General features: G+C 46.5%; 1 protein-coding gene across 1 annotated transcript in view; it reads left to right on the top strand.

The window, feature by feature from the left end:
- Window positions 1–13,270, top strand: part of CLPB (caseinolytic mitochondrial matrix peptidase chaperone subunit B) — a 73,839-nt gene that overhangs the window by 16,413 nt on the left and 44,156 nt on the right. The window contains exon 4 of the mRNA XM_041469550.1: window positions 10,758–10,861. Coding sequence (XP_041325484.1) covers window positions 10,758–10,861 — 104 coding nt within the window. The remainder of the gene's footprint in view (window positions 1–10,757; window positions 10,862–13,270) is intronic.

Below are 13,270 nucleotides of genomic sequence, written 5' to 3'. Positions count from 1 at the left end.
TGAAGCTCACTATAACTTTTTTCCAGGTAGCAGAAGAGTAATTAGATACTGTTGGACCTGGTGATCTTAAAGGTCTTTTCCCACCTTTCTTTTCCCTCCTTTCTGGAGGCAAACATAAATGCAAGCTTATTCCATATGTAACAGCTCTTGCATCATGCCAGACAAGGTTTTGGCCCTCGGTCCTGTTTCTAGACTTGAAATGTCCACAGTGCAGAGTGGGAAATGCATTGAGCTGTAACATGACCCACAGAGAGTTTGAAATTGCTTACAAATGGTTTGCTAATGGACCTAGTCCACAGGGTGAACTGTGTAACTGAAACTAGATGTTGTGGCCAGGGTGTAATGGGGAAGGGAGGAGTCAAAGGCACCAGGATGCAGGATGGTTTTGTTTATAGAGTATGGTCCCTCTGTAAAAGATTATGCTCTAAATCTGCTTTCTTCAGCCACAGCAACTGATCTCAGAATCAGAATCACGGGTTGGAAGGGACCTTGAAGATCATCCACTTCCACCCTTCTGCTGTGAGCAGGAGCACCTTGCACTAGACCAGGTTGCTCCAAGCCCAGTCCAACCTGGTCTTGAACGCTTTCAGGGATGGGACTGCCACAGCTTCTCTGGGCAACCTGTGCCTGAGCCTCACCACTCTCTCAAGTTAGAATTGCTTCCCTGTATTCAGTCTAACCCTGTCCTCTGGCAGTGTGAATCCATCCTCCCTAGTCCAATTGCCTGTGTAATCCACCTGATATGATGGATTTGAAGTTGTTATGACTTTTGGTCCTTCGCTCTTCAGGCCAGCAGCCTCTGGAGAGGTGAGCTGCGCTGTCCCTGGCTCAGAGATGTCTGAGGTTCAGCCAGCTGAACAGGACCTACATGAACTGTTTGCCTGCAAAAAGATCAAGGTCATTCCAATGTTTAACTTCCTGGCTCTCTCACCACTTCCAGTTTTACGGCTAATGATACCTCCACAGGTTCCTCAGCATGGTTTTGAAGGGCTGGGATGCTGGGAACTGAGATGAGTGTTTTCAGCTAATAAAAAGGAAGCCTTCATCCTCGATGCCTTTCCAAAGGTGTTTTTCAGAGAAGAACGATGAACGTTTTTCAGTCTCCACTGTGCGCTGGAGATTTCTGTGACCTTTCCTTTAGCTTTGTCATGTTTCCCAGTTTCCACAGCCCTCACTCTTCCAATTAGACCGCCCCAGTCCATCTGTTTAATTTAATTCCAGGGGCACTGCTTTAATGATTTCTGTCAGTTGCCATCAGCTACAAGATGAAATCCAGTGTGCCGGAAGGCAAGTTTGGGGTCCATCTTTTCTTTTTACAGCAAAACAATGATCATCTTCTTCCTCTTGGAAATGTCTTGTATCCAAAATGCGGGGAGGCATTAAGAAGCATTCTGCAATATTCCCATGGATAGGTCTCCAGGAGGAGACTGGTCTCTGCCTGGGAGGGGAGATGCAGTAGTGGATCTAGTGGAGACAGATATTTAGGGTTTCTTTTTTATACGAGACAATGTCCAAATTATTTGGCTCCCTGATGATACATGTTATAACTGGGTCGTGGGCTAAAGACACATTAGCTGTGACCATGTTTACAGCAGCAAAGGAAGGTTTTATGCTGTAATTCCCATTGCTGTGGGAATTACCATAGCATTGTCATATTTTTAGTATTTAAACTCAGAGCTTTGTGGGGTTTGTGCATTTGTTAAAATAAGCAATAAAGCTATCATAAATGAAACCCCAAAGCAAGTAGGACTTTAGCTGTATGTCTACATTCTGTAGAATAGTGACCTTTTCTATATCTGGTTATCAGCTACTCCGGTTTTTATCATTTCCACAGAAATAAAGTGACACTGAAATATCAAGTCATCTTCTCTGCCTCCTCTGAGGCAGAGAACTACTTGTGTGGTAAGGGAGACTAAGGCACAGAGCAACATGGAAAGTCTGAGTCCCAGTGGGATAAGTTTGAGTAGTTCTAAAAAACACTGGAACCTTGTTTCTGCTCCCATCCAACCACATTGACACAACTCCTGGGCAGCAATTCTGAAGGAGGGGGCTGGAGCATGAGCACAAGTCTGATGAGGAGTGGCTGACGGAGCTGGGGGCCTCAGCCTGGAGAAAAGGAGGTTCAAGAGCAACCTTCTTACTCTGTAAAACTCCCTGACGGGTGGGTGGAGCCAGATGGGAATCACTCTCTTCTTCCAGGTAACAAGGGACAGGGAAAAAAGGAAACAGCCTCAAATTGTGCCATGGGAGCTTGAGGTTGGCTATTAAGGAAAATTCCGAGCCTGAAAATATTGTCAAGCCGTGGAAGAGACTGCCCAGTGCAGTGGTGGGGTCACCATCCTTGGAGGGATTTAGAAGTCATATGGAAGTGGCACCTGGGGACAATATTTAGTGGTGGCCTCGGTAGTGCTGGAGAAACAGTTGCACTCTATGATCTCAGAGGGATTTTCCAATCTAAATGGTTCTGTGATTCTGTGATTTTAGGGCTTCCAAAGTTTTCTGCATGGCTCATGTGGTGGGAAGGAGCACCTGGGTGCACTCACAGGGATTCCTTTCTCAGAATCCAGTTCAAGTGCAGTTCAAACCTGTGCAAGACTCCATAAAGGCTTTCACAGCAGCAATACCCATGTTTTAATTGGACAGAAGTGCTCCAGCCCTCAGAGCATCATTTTGTTCCCCTCTGGACTCACTCCAGCAGCTTCACATCCTTCTGATTTTGGGTGGCCCAGAGATGGAGGCAGCACTGCATATGGGGTCTCACCTGAGAGGTCAGAATTGCCCTCTCCTCTGCTGTCCATGCTGTGGGATCAGCCCAGGGTATGGGTTTCTGATAGTGCACTGTCAGGACATGTTGAGCTTTGTCTTCCTGTTTCACTGGGGGCTTTAGCCTCCAAATTCCTCTTGACTCTTCCCTACATCATCTACTCATCTTCATTTTCTTTTTGCAGCTTTGACTTCCTGCACACCCTTTCTTCTTCTGCCTTCCTCTTCAGGTCTGGATTTCTTTGCATTTCTTCACCTTTGCTTCTCAACACCTTTCTTCCGGGAATGATCAATGTCAAGTGACTCCTCCCTGAGCCTTGGCTCTCCTTTTCCTTCTTTGCCTTTCTGTGAAGATCAAAGGAGCTGTGGGTCAAAGGTTCTCCCATGGAACCAGAGCCAGCAGGGCTCGGGCCAGTGTGGCCTTGCCCCATCCCTCACCCTCCTCCAATCCTCCTTAGGGAGGCGAGTCAGGAAGTAGTTTGTTCCTTGCCTCCATGTACATTGCTGGGAGCTGTGCCTCATTCACACGTGCATTGAAGATGCTATGTGGCTGTTTTATATTGGTAATGAAAATTCCTCATGCACTGTGATATTTTAGTGGGTTTGTTCTGAGATTGGTGAAGGGTGACTGATCTGGATCTCTTCCCTGTTTACAGGCAGTGACATGATGAACTGGTGCAGTCTTGTTATCTATATTAGGTACATATATCTGGTCCATGGGGGTTTTTTCACTCCTTTCACTTTAGGCAAGTCATTCAGAGCTGTCTGCAGTAGAGCTGGAGAAATATCTGAGTACCCTGGGAAGAAGATAAGGCCCAATGTGTCACCTGTCAGTGAACTGAGGAGTTGGCTGTGGGTTTCAGCTGTGATGACAGAATGTTTGGAGGGCCTGATCCTACAAATTGTGGCATTGACTTTCAACCACTCCCTTTCTGGGTGTTTTTGATGAACAGTGACCACTTGGCTGTTCCTGCAGCTGTTGCTCACACCTCTGCCTTGGCAGTACCCCCATCTCAGACCCCGGGGCATGAGCATCCCTGTTTTCAGGGATGAACACCATCTGATGTCTTGCAACTCAGGCACAATGTGATACTGTCAGTTTAGCAGGTTCCTGCACCCCTCCAAGCCACAGAAATGGCTTCTCTTCACATTTTCTTAATGCTCCAGGCAGGGAGCAGGGCTTCTAACACTCCTCAGCTCCCTTGTGTGCCTTCACCATGCTTCTGAAAGATGATTCACCCATGTCGCACTCTTAAAGAAAACTGAAGAATATAACAATTACCACCCTTCGAGATTTTTTCCTTTTTTTTTTTGGATTCCATTGTCCTTTTTTATTCCTTTTTGAGGAGTCAGTCATTTTCATCTGGGTTAATAATAACACATCACAGCGCAAGGGATTGCTGTGGCTGCCTGGCTTTCTGTGCCATCAGTAGATGTAAACATGCTCCTGGGAAGGCACACATCCACATTTAGCTTCCTCTGAGCAACAGTTCCTTCCAGCCCTCCTGCTGTGCTAAGTTTTACACAGTTAAGATATAACCACACAAGGATCTTCTTTGTGTCCAGGCAGGACATGTGGCTCCTGCCAGAGCTCAGGGCAGCCGCGTATCAAAACCCAGCCAGGCGTTTGCATTGTGCTGATAACGCACGGTCATGGGGATCATGAGGCTTCTTGGTTCACCAACCCCAGCTGCCGGCGGTGGTCCAGGCATGACATCTCTCTTCACACAGCCCCAGTCACCTCCCACCATCTCACCATTGATTTCCCCACCCCCTGTATTGTATATATGTATTTATTTATTGAACAATATGTTAGTCCAGCCATTACAAGCAGAAAGCACTTTCCCCAATCGATTGAACTGCCCAGCCAGCTCTAGCTCAGCATTGCCCTCTGAGTCATCACCAGGGTCAATTTAGATTTGTATTCATGCTGTTGAATAGGCTCTGCCTCTAATCCAATCAAAACTTGATCAGCAAATTAAAACTCAGCTTGTTGAGGCTGTTGAACACAGGTGAGTTATGGAGGGAAGCTGGAACAGCCCAGTTGGACAGTGGCATCCCACTCCTTCTAGAATCTGGTGTAGGGTGTTGTTCTGCCCCAGTGCCTCACAGCAAGAGGAAGAACACAAAAAGTGTATGGGCCAGAGAATCCCTCATTTGAAACTCACTCATCATGGGATGGTTTGGGTTTGGAAGGGCAAAGCTCATCTCATTCCAATCCCCCTGCCATGGGCAGGGACACCTTCCACTAGACCTGGTTGCTCCAAGATCCATCCAACCAGGCCTCGAACACTTCCAGGGCAGTCACAGCTTCTGTAGGCAACCTGTGCCAGGGTCTTGCTACTCTTGCAGGGAAGAATTTCTTCCCAATATCCCATTTAACCCTGCCCTCTGTCACTTTGAAGTCATTCCCCCTCGTCTTGTCACGCCAGTTCCTTGTCCAAAGTCTCTCTCCAGCTCCCTTGGAGCCTCTTTAATCACCTGATTTTGCAAGTTCCTTCCTTTTTTCCAGGAACATTCACATGCTTTGCATCGCTGAGTACAGTTCCTTTGCATTTTCATGGCACTGTTACCTTTCCTCAGGGTAATTTGCTTGAATGTCCCATTACCTGCAAATTGGATAGATGCAGTTAATAGCTGTGATTCCAGGAGTCTAGCTGATGGACAAGTGCTTGGAGGGGTTGGCACATCCCAAAAGCAGGAAATGTGATTGAAAGATGAGTGGAAAGGAAGGCTGAATGTGTGATGTGTTATTATTAGACTAGTGCCAGTATTTAGGCAGAGCAGATTTTGACAGGAAGTGATTATATCAGTGCTTATTATTAAACTTGAGTCTCCCAGCCATCATAAGAGCTATGGAAATGTTTCTTACCACAGGGAATATGGTGCAGAGGGTAATTCACAGGGAGAGCAGAGCTGTTCTGCCACCATCACCTGCTACACCACTCTCAGACCACCTTGTATCTAGCAGTTGTAGTCCTCTGCTCAACTTCTCACAGAAGGCCACTTCCCAGAGAAGAATGCTGAATGTGTTGGCAGTGGATGAAAAGCACAGGGCTTCCTGAGTATCCAAGAGCACATGGAGGTAGTATCTGATGGAGTGCCTGGGAAGAACACTCATTTCAGTGCAGTCACCGAGGGCGCAAAAGGCAGATGGATGGAGTTATCAAGAAAATGACAAATCCTGTTTTACCATATGACTCGCTCAGTACCTGTAGCTCACTCATGGGCCACAATGTTGTGGATTAAAGTCCTACACTGGGACTTGGGATCACTTCCCTTAAAATGAGGCAGATTCAGGGACCTGAAGGTATATCATAGCCTGTGAGCTAAAATTGAAGTAGAGGGGTCTCTCTGGTGGTAGTAGCCATGAGAATGGGGTCCAGGAAGGGTGGTTTGACCATATCAGAACCTGTGCTTCCAAAGACTTGAGTGATCCATGAGGCTTAGCTGCCTGGTGGGGATGCTGGAAACCCTGATTGCAAGAATCACAGTAAGCCACCTGCTAGGGCAAGATCATCAAAGGCTTAACTGAAGCATATAATTTCTTGCCTGAAGGAGTTGTCCAGCCCTGTCACTGCCAGGGCAGTGGCTGCCCAGGGCAGTGGTGAAGTTCCCATCCCTGGAGGGATTTAAAAGCCATGATTCTGTGATGTTTTCTGTTCAGTAGGTAGATGTCCATCTCTAGCAGTACGGAGGTTGTCAATACAGAACATAACCTGTCCCGCTATCTTCCATCCTGCACCTCCTGCTTTCATGGGGACCTCCTATTTGAGGTCTTTGATGCAGTTCTCTTGGTGTCTGGGTTGACCACAGTAGCGCCAAGTACTGGAGATGCAGGATGTTTCCAGAGGAATCCAGCACTGGATCTTCCAGAAGAACTTTGTACAGATCAGTGACCTGTGCTAGAGCTTTCCCAACTAGAAAGACTGGATGTGGTGCATCTCCCTCTGTTCCACAGTCTTTGACAGATGGCACAGTGCCAGACAGATGTTAAGGGTAGGTCTGTCCTACCTAATGACCAGAGATGGGAGAGCCTGGGCAGGTGGCCTGTGGCTACATCTATTCTGGATGTCCAAGGCCACGCACTTGGCCTCACGGGGCTTTTCTTGCAGCCAGACCGCTTCCTTGCTTTGCATTTTGCTGCAGTCATAGAGGGCAGTGATAAAGGTCCAAGTTCTGAAGCAGAGGTGGGAGTGGAGCTAGGCATGCTGAGCAGCCCTTCCTAGAGATGCTGAAGGAATTTCAGGATACATTTTGTGCCCTGTGCCTCATCAATGCTCCTAAGGTAGTCCAGAAGGATCTATAGGCTTGTTGTGGCACTCTTACATGGGATGTCCTCACTCATACAGCCTTAAGGAGCAGTGTAGCAAGGTAGTGTAGACATGTCTCTTCTGACATGGAGCAGATACTTGGATCAGTGTCTTTTCCCTGGCATCACACTGTCTGTTCTCAGATCACAGTGTGGCCTGGGGGTGGGGCAGGGGGTGCACTGCCATAGACGCATGAGGATGACACAGTGAGGTTGTCTCACTGGAACTGTACTGGAGATTGTGGGTTATCTCGCACACTGACCCTTCAAACAAAATCAAAACTACTTAGTGAACTGAGAGAAAACTCAGGCTCATTGAAGAGATTTGTGTGGTAGAGAGTGAGCACATATGTGATGAAAGGCTGCTCTGATCTTTATGGCTTCCACTGCTCATATCTGAAAGTAGGTGAGGTAATCCACCAAAGAAAGATGTCAACCTGTTGAAGCAAGTACACAGAAGGTCATGGAGATTCTCCAGGGGCTGGAGAGAGGCCGAGAGAGGTGAGGCTGTTCAGAAAAGAAGGCTCCAGGGAGGCCTTAGAGCCCCTGCCAGTGTCTAAAGAGACTCCAAGAGACCTGGAGAAGGACTTTGGACAAGGGCCTGGAGTGACAGGATGAGGGGGATTGGCTTCCTATTGACAGAGGGCAGGGTTAGATGGGATATTGGGAAGAAATTCATCCTTGTGAGTATGGTAAGGCCCCAGCACAGGTTGCCCAGAGAGGTTGTGACTGCCCCATTCCTGGAAGTGTGGCTTAATTGGATGGATCTTGGAGCAATCTGGTCTAGTGAAAGGTGTCCTTGTCCATGGCAGGGGGTTGAAATTAGATGAGCTTTAAGGTCCCTGTCTAACCCAAAGCATTCCAGGTTTTCATCATGCCCATCCTTAGTGCCTGCTCAGCCATGGCTGTACAACTCGATCCACTCAAGAACCTGTGCATTGCAGCACTCTTCTGATGACTGAAAAGGGGAAGGGCCATAACTGGAAATTGCTGTTTGCAGAATAAGAGCCAGAGCCTCTCAACCTAAATAGTATAGAACAAACAATATTGTTGAAATATGGATATAAATGGAGTACAGATGTAAACGAGCTCTGTATGCTCACAAGGATTGCCTGACAGGAGAGTGGAGCCAGGTGGGGGTCAGTCTCTTCTCCCAGGTAACAAGTGACAGGACAAGAGGAAACAGCCTCAAGTTGCACCAAGGGAAGTTTAGGTTGGATATTGGGAAAAATTCTTCCCCAAAAAGTTGTCCAGCTCTGGTACAGTCTGCCCTGGGGAGTTCCCATTCCTGAAGGATTTAAAAATATTTGGATGTTTGACATAGGGGTGCAGTTTAGGGGGGAATGATGCCTAAGATTTTTAGCTTGTTATATATTTGTAGCTTTGCTAAAGCTTGTTATATATTTGTAGATTGCTAAAGCATAGCTGTAGCTTCTAGTATTTTTCCTATCTTTCCTCCCTACATTTAGGAACAATAAGTTAACCTTATAAAGACATTCCTAAGTACTGTTTAGTCTTGTTCCAAGAAGAGAACCAGCTACAAGGACATTCTCTTTTCCAGTCAGAATCTGGACCAGACATAACAGAAGTGGGGCAAAAGAAACAGCTAGACTGCTTCCAGTGGAGCAAGACCCCAGGAATTATTACCTAGACAACCAACCTTTTAATTAGACAGTATATGATAAGTACACTAATCAAGTAACATTATAAAAATTGTAGAATTACTATTCCACATGCAGTTTTCACCACATTGTGTACCTGAAAGCTTTCAAGTAAAGATTTGCTTTTATATTCACTTCACATTGTTGGAAAGATCTATTATATTTTCCAGGTATCAGTGGGTGACAGTGCTGGGGGAACAGTTGGACTCGATGGTCTTAGAGGGCTTTTCCAACCTAAACAATTCCATGATTCTATCTCCAGCCCCCAGTCTTGGTGCTGTGCTCATTAGAGGTGACTTTATACATGGTGAGGAGCACACCAGTGCTAGTAAAGAGCCAGCCTCTGCTATACCATGCTCAAATAATAAGATAACCACCCTTGATTCTGCTAATGCATTTATAGGGTAAATGGAAGAGGAGCTTAAGTTAAATTCCAGATGTGACTTGACAAGCCACAGCCTGCAGGTACATGTCAGGCTGTGGCACACATTGCTGTCAGCCTGTGAGCCATGTCACTGGTGATGAATGCTAACAAATGAGTTACTGTCTAGTTGTCATGGGAAGCCTGCATGCTGAAAAAAAAAAAAAAATTAAGAATTAACTGGCTTTAAGCTGCTTTCAGAAGGAGTGAGAAATTTAATTCTGACCTGATGATTGTTTGGATTCAGAAGCAGAGAGTGAGGACTTCCACACCAAAATGGCCTGGGCAGTGTGTCCCATGTCCCACTGCAGCATGTTCATAATGTGCAACATTTGCTGGCAGCTCAAAATCCAGCATGTCCTGGACTGATCCCCAGCTCCATGGGGAGCAGGGCAAGGGAGAAGCTTCTGACCCTCTTCTCCAGTCTGACAAGACCCCCACCAGCAGAGCTGCATCTGGCTCTGGGGTCCAGCCTCAGAAGTGTGGGAAGCTGCTGGAGTGACAAGGTGGAGTGAAGCTCCAAGGAGGTGGTCCAAGGTCTGGAGCACTTCCGCTCTGGAGACAGGCTGGGAGAGCTGGGGTTGTTCAGCCTGGAGAAGGGAAAGTTTCAGGGACACCTCTTGGGGCCCCTTCCAGTGTCTAAAAGGGCTGTAAAATTCAAGTCATAGAATCATAGAATCAGAAGCTTGTTTGGGCTGAACAGACCTTAAAGCCAACCTCATTCCACTCCCCTGCCGTGGGCAGGGGCACCTGCCACTAGATCAGTTTGCTTCAAGCCTCAGTCTGGCCTGGAACGCTCTCAGGGATGGGACAGCCACGGCTTCTCTGGGCAACCTGTGCCAGAGCATCACCACCCTCACAGACAAGAATTTATTCTTGATATCCTGTCTATCCTCTGTCAGTGGGAAGCCATTCCCATTGTCCTGTCACTCCAAGCCTTTGTCCAAAGTTTCCCTCCAGGACTTTTGGAGCCGCTTTAGGCCCTAAGGGGCTCTGAGGTCTCCCTGGAGCCTTCTCTTCTCCAGGCTGAACACCCCCAACTCTCTCAGCCTGTCTTCTAGGGCAGAGGTGCTCCAGCCCTCTGATTATCTTCAAAGCATCCTCTGAACTGCTTGCTGTGAAAGTTGTTTGCATTTCCTGTGGTAGAATGGCACCTTTAGTATTGGAGATTTAGGTCCTGTACGATTGCCTCCCAAAAGCAATGTAGTTTTGCTTCCCTTAATCTGCAGACTGTTACAATAATCTTCCTTTTTGCAGGGACAGGGGTGGCCTTGGAGTCAAGGTCTGTGTCTAGGAATATGCCTTGTGCTAGAAGCATGTTCTGTGCATGTCACCTCAGAAGGATTGCATATCTCAGAAGGATTGCATATCTCTACCCCTTCCTCCAGTCCCTCCCCCATATCATTCATTTTAGCATATGCTGGGGGAACTCTATTTGATGAAATGTTCAGTTATGGTTGTGGGTTAACTTCCCTGGAATGTTAACATTCCCAGGAATATTTGAAGAGGGCTTTCTGAGCACTTCTCAGTCTCTGACCCTCGAGGGGCTTCAATTCCTCCTCTACAACTTCTGCCTTACTTTCCTTCTGTTTTGTGACAGTGTGGTAAAGGCTCTGCTCACAGCTAATGCAGATCCAAACCTTGGGGATGATTTCAGCAGTGTGTATGAGATTGCTAAAGAAAAAGGCCTCCATTCCTTGGAAGGTAAGATGGTTTTGTGTGTAGCTACAAACATTTGCTTTTCAGGTCCCAAAATTTTGTTTCCTGATCTGACCTCATGGGATTTTTTTAGAGCTTGTTTCTTCTTTTTTCCATTTACATGAAAAGTAATTGATGGTACTTGGGTGAATGTGTGTCTGAAGAGGAAAGAAACATTATGTAGATATTATATAGAAGCAATCCTTCAAACCAGAGATAAACTGGTTTTATATAGCCAGAGCAAAATACAAAGTCGTAGATAGAAACATCATTCCATTGACTCACATGCAGCCACATCTTGGGGAAGGGTTCAGGGCAGTGTATTCCACCAGCAGCCTTAATCCAGATCTTATCATGAGCTGTGAAATGCAGACAGACTTGGCCAATTGAAATAAAGCTGAATGATGCAAGCTGAATGGTTGCTGTGACTACTGTTGGGTTTGGGCAGGCATCAGTATCAGCTCTCAGCCCTGGATGACTTTCCATGAAAACAAGGTCATTTTCTGCAGAGTCATGTCCTCTCATTATGGATATTCTTGGCAGATCTCAGTTTCCACGCTCACCCCTTCATTATCCTCATCACTGGTTGATGCAGACTCAGAATCATAGAATCACGGGATGGTTTGGGTGGGAAGGGACCTTTAAAGCCCATCCAGTCCAACCCCCTGCCATGGCATGGATACCTTCCACTAGGCCAGGTTTCTCAGACACCTGCTTTGTTTATTCAGACCTATTTAAATTGCCCAGACAGTTTCCACTTTTCATGACAATAAATGGTGGTAAAATTTTCTTGGTTTTATGATTATCAGGATATGTCTGGATTCTAGGTGCCCAGCTGTGCTTTGGAGCAGCCAGCTGCACGTTCAGAGATTCTTCTGTTCCTCATGCTAGCAGGAATGATAATAGGATTCAACCCCCCTAAAATGTCCCTGTCTTTCCTTCCCCATTCCAGAAGCCTTTTCTCTATGCAAGCACTGTGCTGGCCTGCCAACCTCACCTCTGAGCTGGCAGACCATGGGATGTTTCCCAGACATCCCCCTTGCCCTGCCAGAGCCCAGCCAGCCACTGGGACTTGAGTTTCCAGATACGCTTGCATCCACAGTGGCTGCTTTTGTGTGCTCTGAGTTGTTTGGAAGTTAAACCTTGTTCCAGCTGCTCTGGGTGGAAAATGGGAGGAAGTCACACAGTTTGTCTAGAGCCTCAGTCTGCACAGCATGGTTTGCAGAGCCTCAGTCATAGAGTCATAGAATAGAATCACGGAATCATTTTGGTTGGAAAAGCCCTTCCAGACCATGAAGTCCAACCATTCTCCTAGCACTGCTGAGGCCACCACTAGACCGTGTCTCCAAGTGCTACATCCACATGACTTTTAAAGCCCTCCACAGATGGGCAGACGGTGCCAGGGCTTAACAACCCTTTCCATGAAGAAATTTTTCCCAATATCCATCCTGAATCTCCCCTGGCACAGCTTGAGGACATTTCCTCTTGTCCTGTCCCTTGTTCCTTGGGAGAAGAGCTTGACCCCCACCTGGCTTGACTCTCCTGTCAGAGAGTTGAGGAGAATGAGAAAGTCCCACTGAGCCTCCTTTTCTCCAGGCTGAGCTTCCTTTTCTCCAGGATGAGCTTCCTCAGCTCCTTCAGGCACTCCTCACCAGACTTGTGCTCCACACCATTCCACAGCTCTATTGCCCTTCTCTGGACATGCTCCAGTACCTCAATGTCCTTCTTGGAGTGAGGGATCTGGAGCTGAGCCCAGCACAGGGTCATTTCCCTTGTCATGCAGCCACACCATGGATGCTGCTGAAGCACAGTGACATTATCCACATGCCTGTCTGTGCTTTTGACTCGGTGCTAAGAGGCAAAAGCTCTGTGAAAGCCTAATGAAGGAGTAATATTTGAACCTTTCATAAAACACAGGTTGAGTTAAGAAGATGGAGCAGTGAGGTGACAGCTTTGACAGGGCATTATTCTGTATTTTTAAAAGCTACCTGCTCTCATCCCTCACTGTGACCCCACCCATGCAGCAGACCTACTTTTTGATGGGAGAGAGGGTATACATAGATCATATCCCTATAGCAGGGAATGTAAAATGTATGAAACTACATTAAAAAATGAGCAATAGAATGCCAATACATAATGCATGTACATAGACTTTATTTAAGATAAAGTGTATCAACCAAGAAAGTTAATTGTTTTTGTCTGCATTCATCCCTCTCTAATGTTATATATTTTGGGGTGAAGAAAAGATAAGGCCACTCCATGAGAAGTTGCATTAATTCTTTGGTTGACATGTTTTATTAAAAAGAATAAATTCAGTTGCGTTTTTAAAAAGAGAGAGAGAAACTGCCTTTGTTTTTTCTTTTTTTTTTAGACATTTACATATTTCGTGTATAAATATTTTTTCATAAAAACATC

Source organism: Pyrgilauda ruficollis, unplaced genomic scaffold (genome assembly GCF_017590135.1).
Source record: "Pyrgilauda ruficollis isolate IOZ18807 unplaced genomic scaffold, ASM1759013v1 scaffold236, whole genome shotgun sequence".
In the NCBI taxonomy this organism is placed as follows: Eukaryota; Metazoa; Chordata; class Aves; order Passeriformes; family Passeridae; genus Pyrgilauda; species Pyrgilauda ruficollis.
This window is presented reverse-complemented; position numbering and strand designations above follow the sequence as displayed.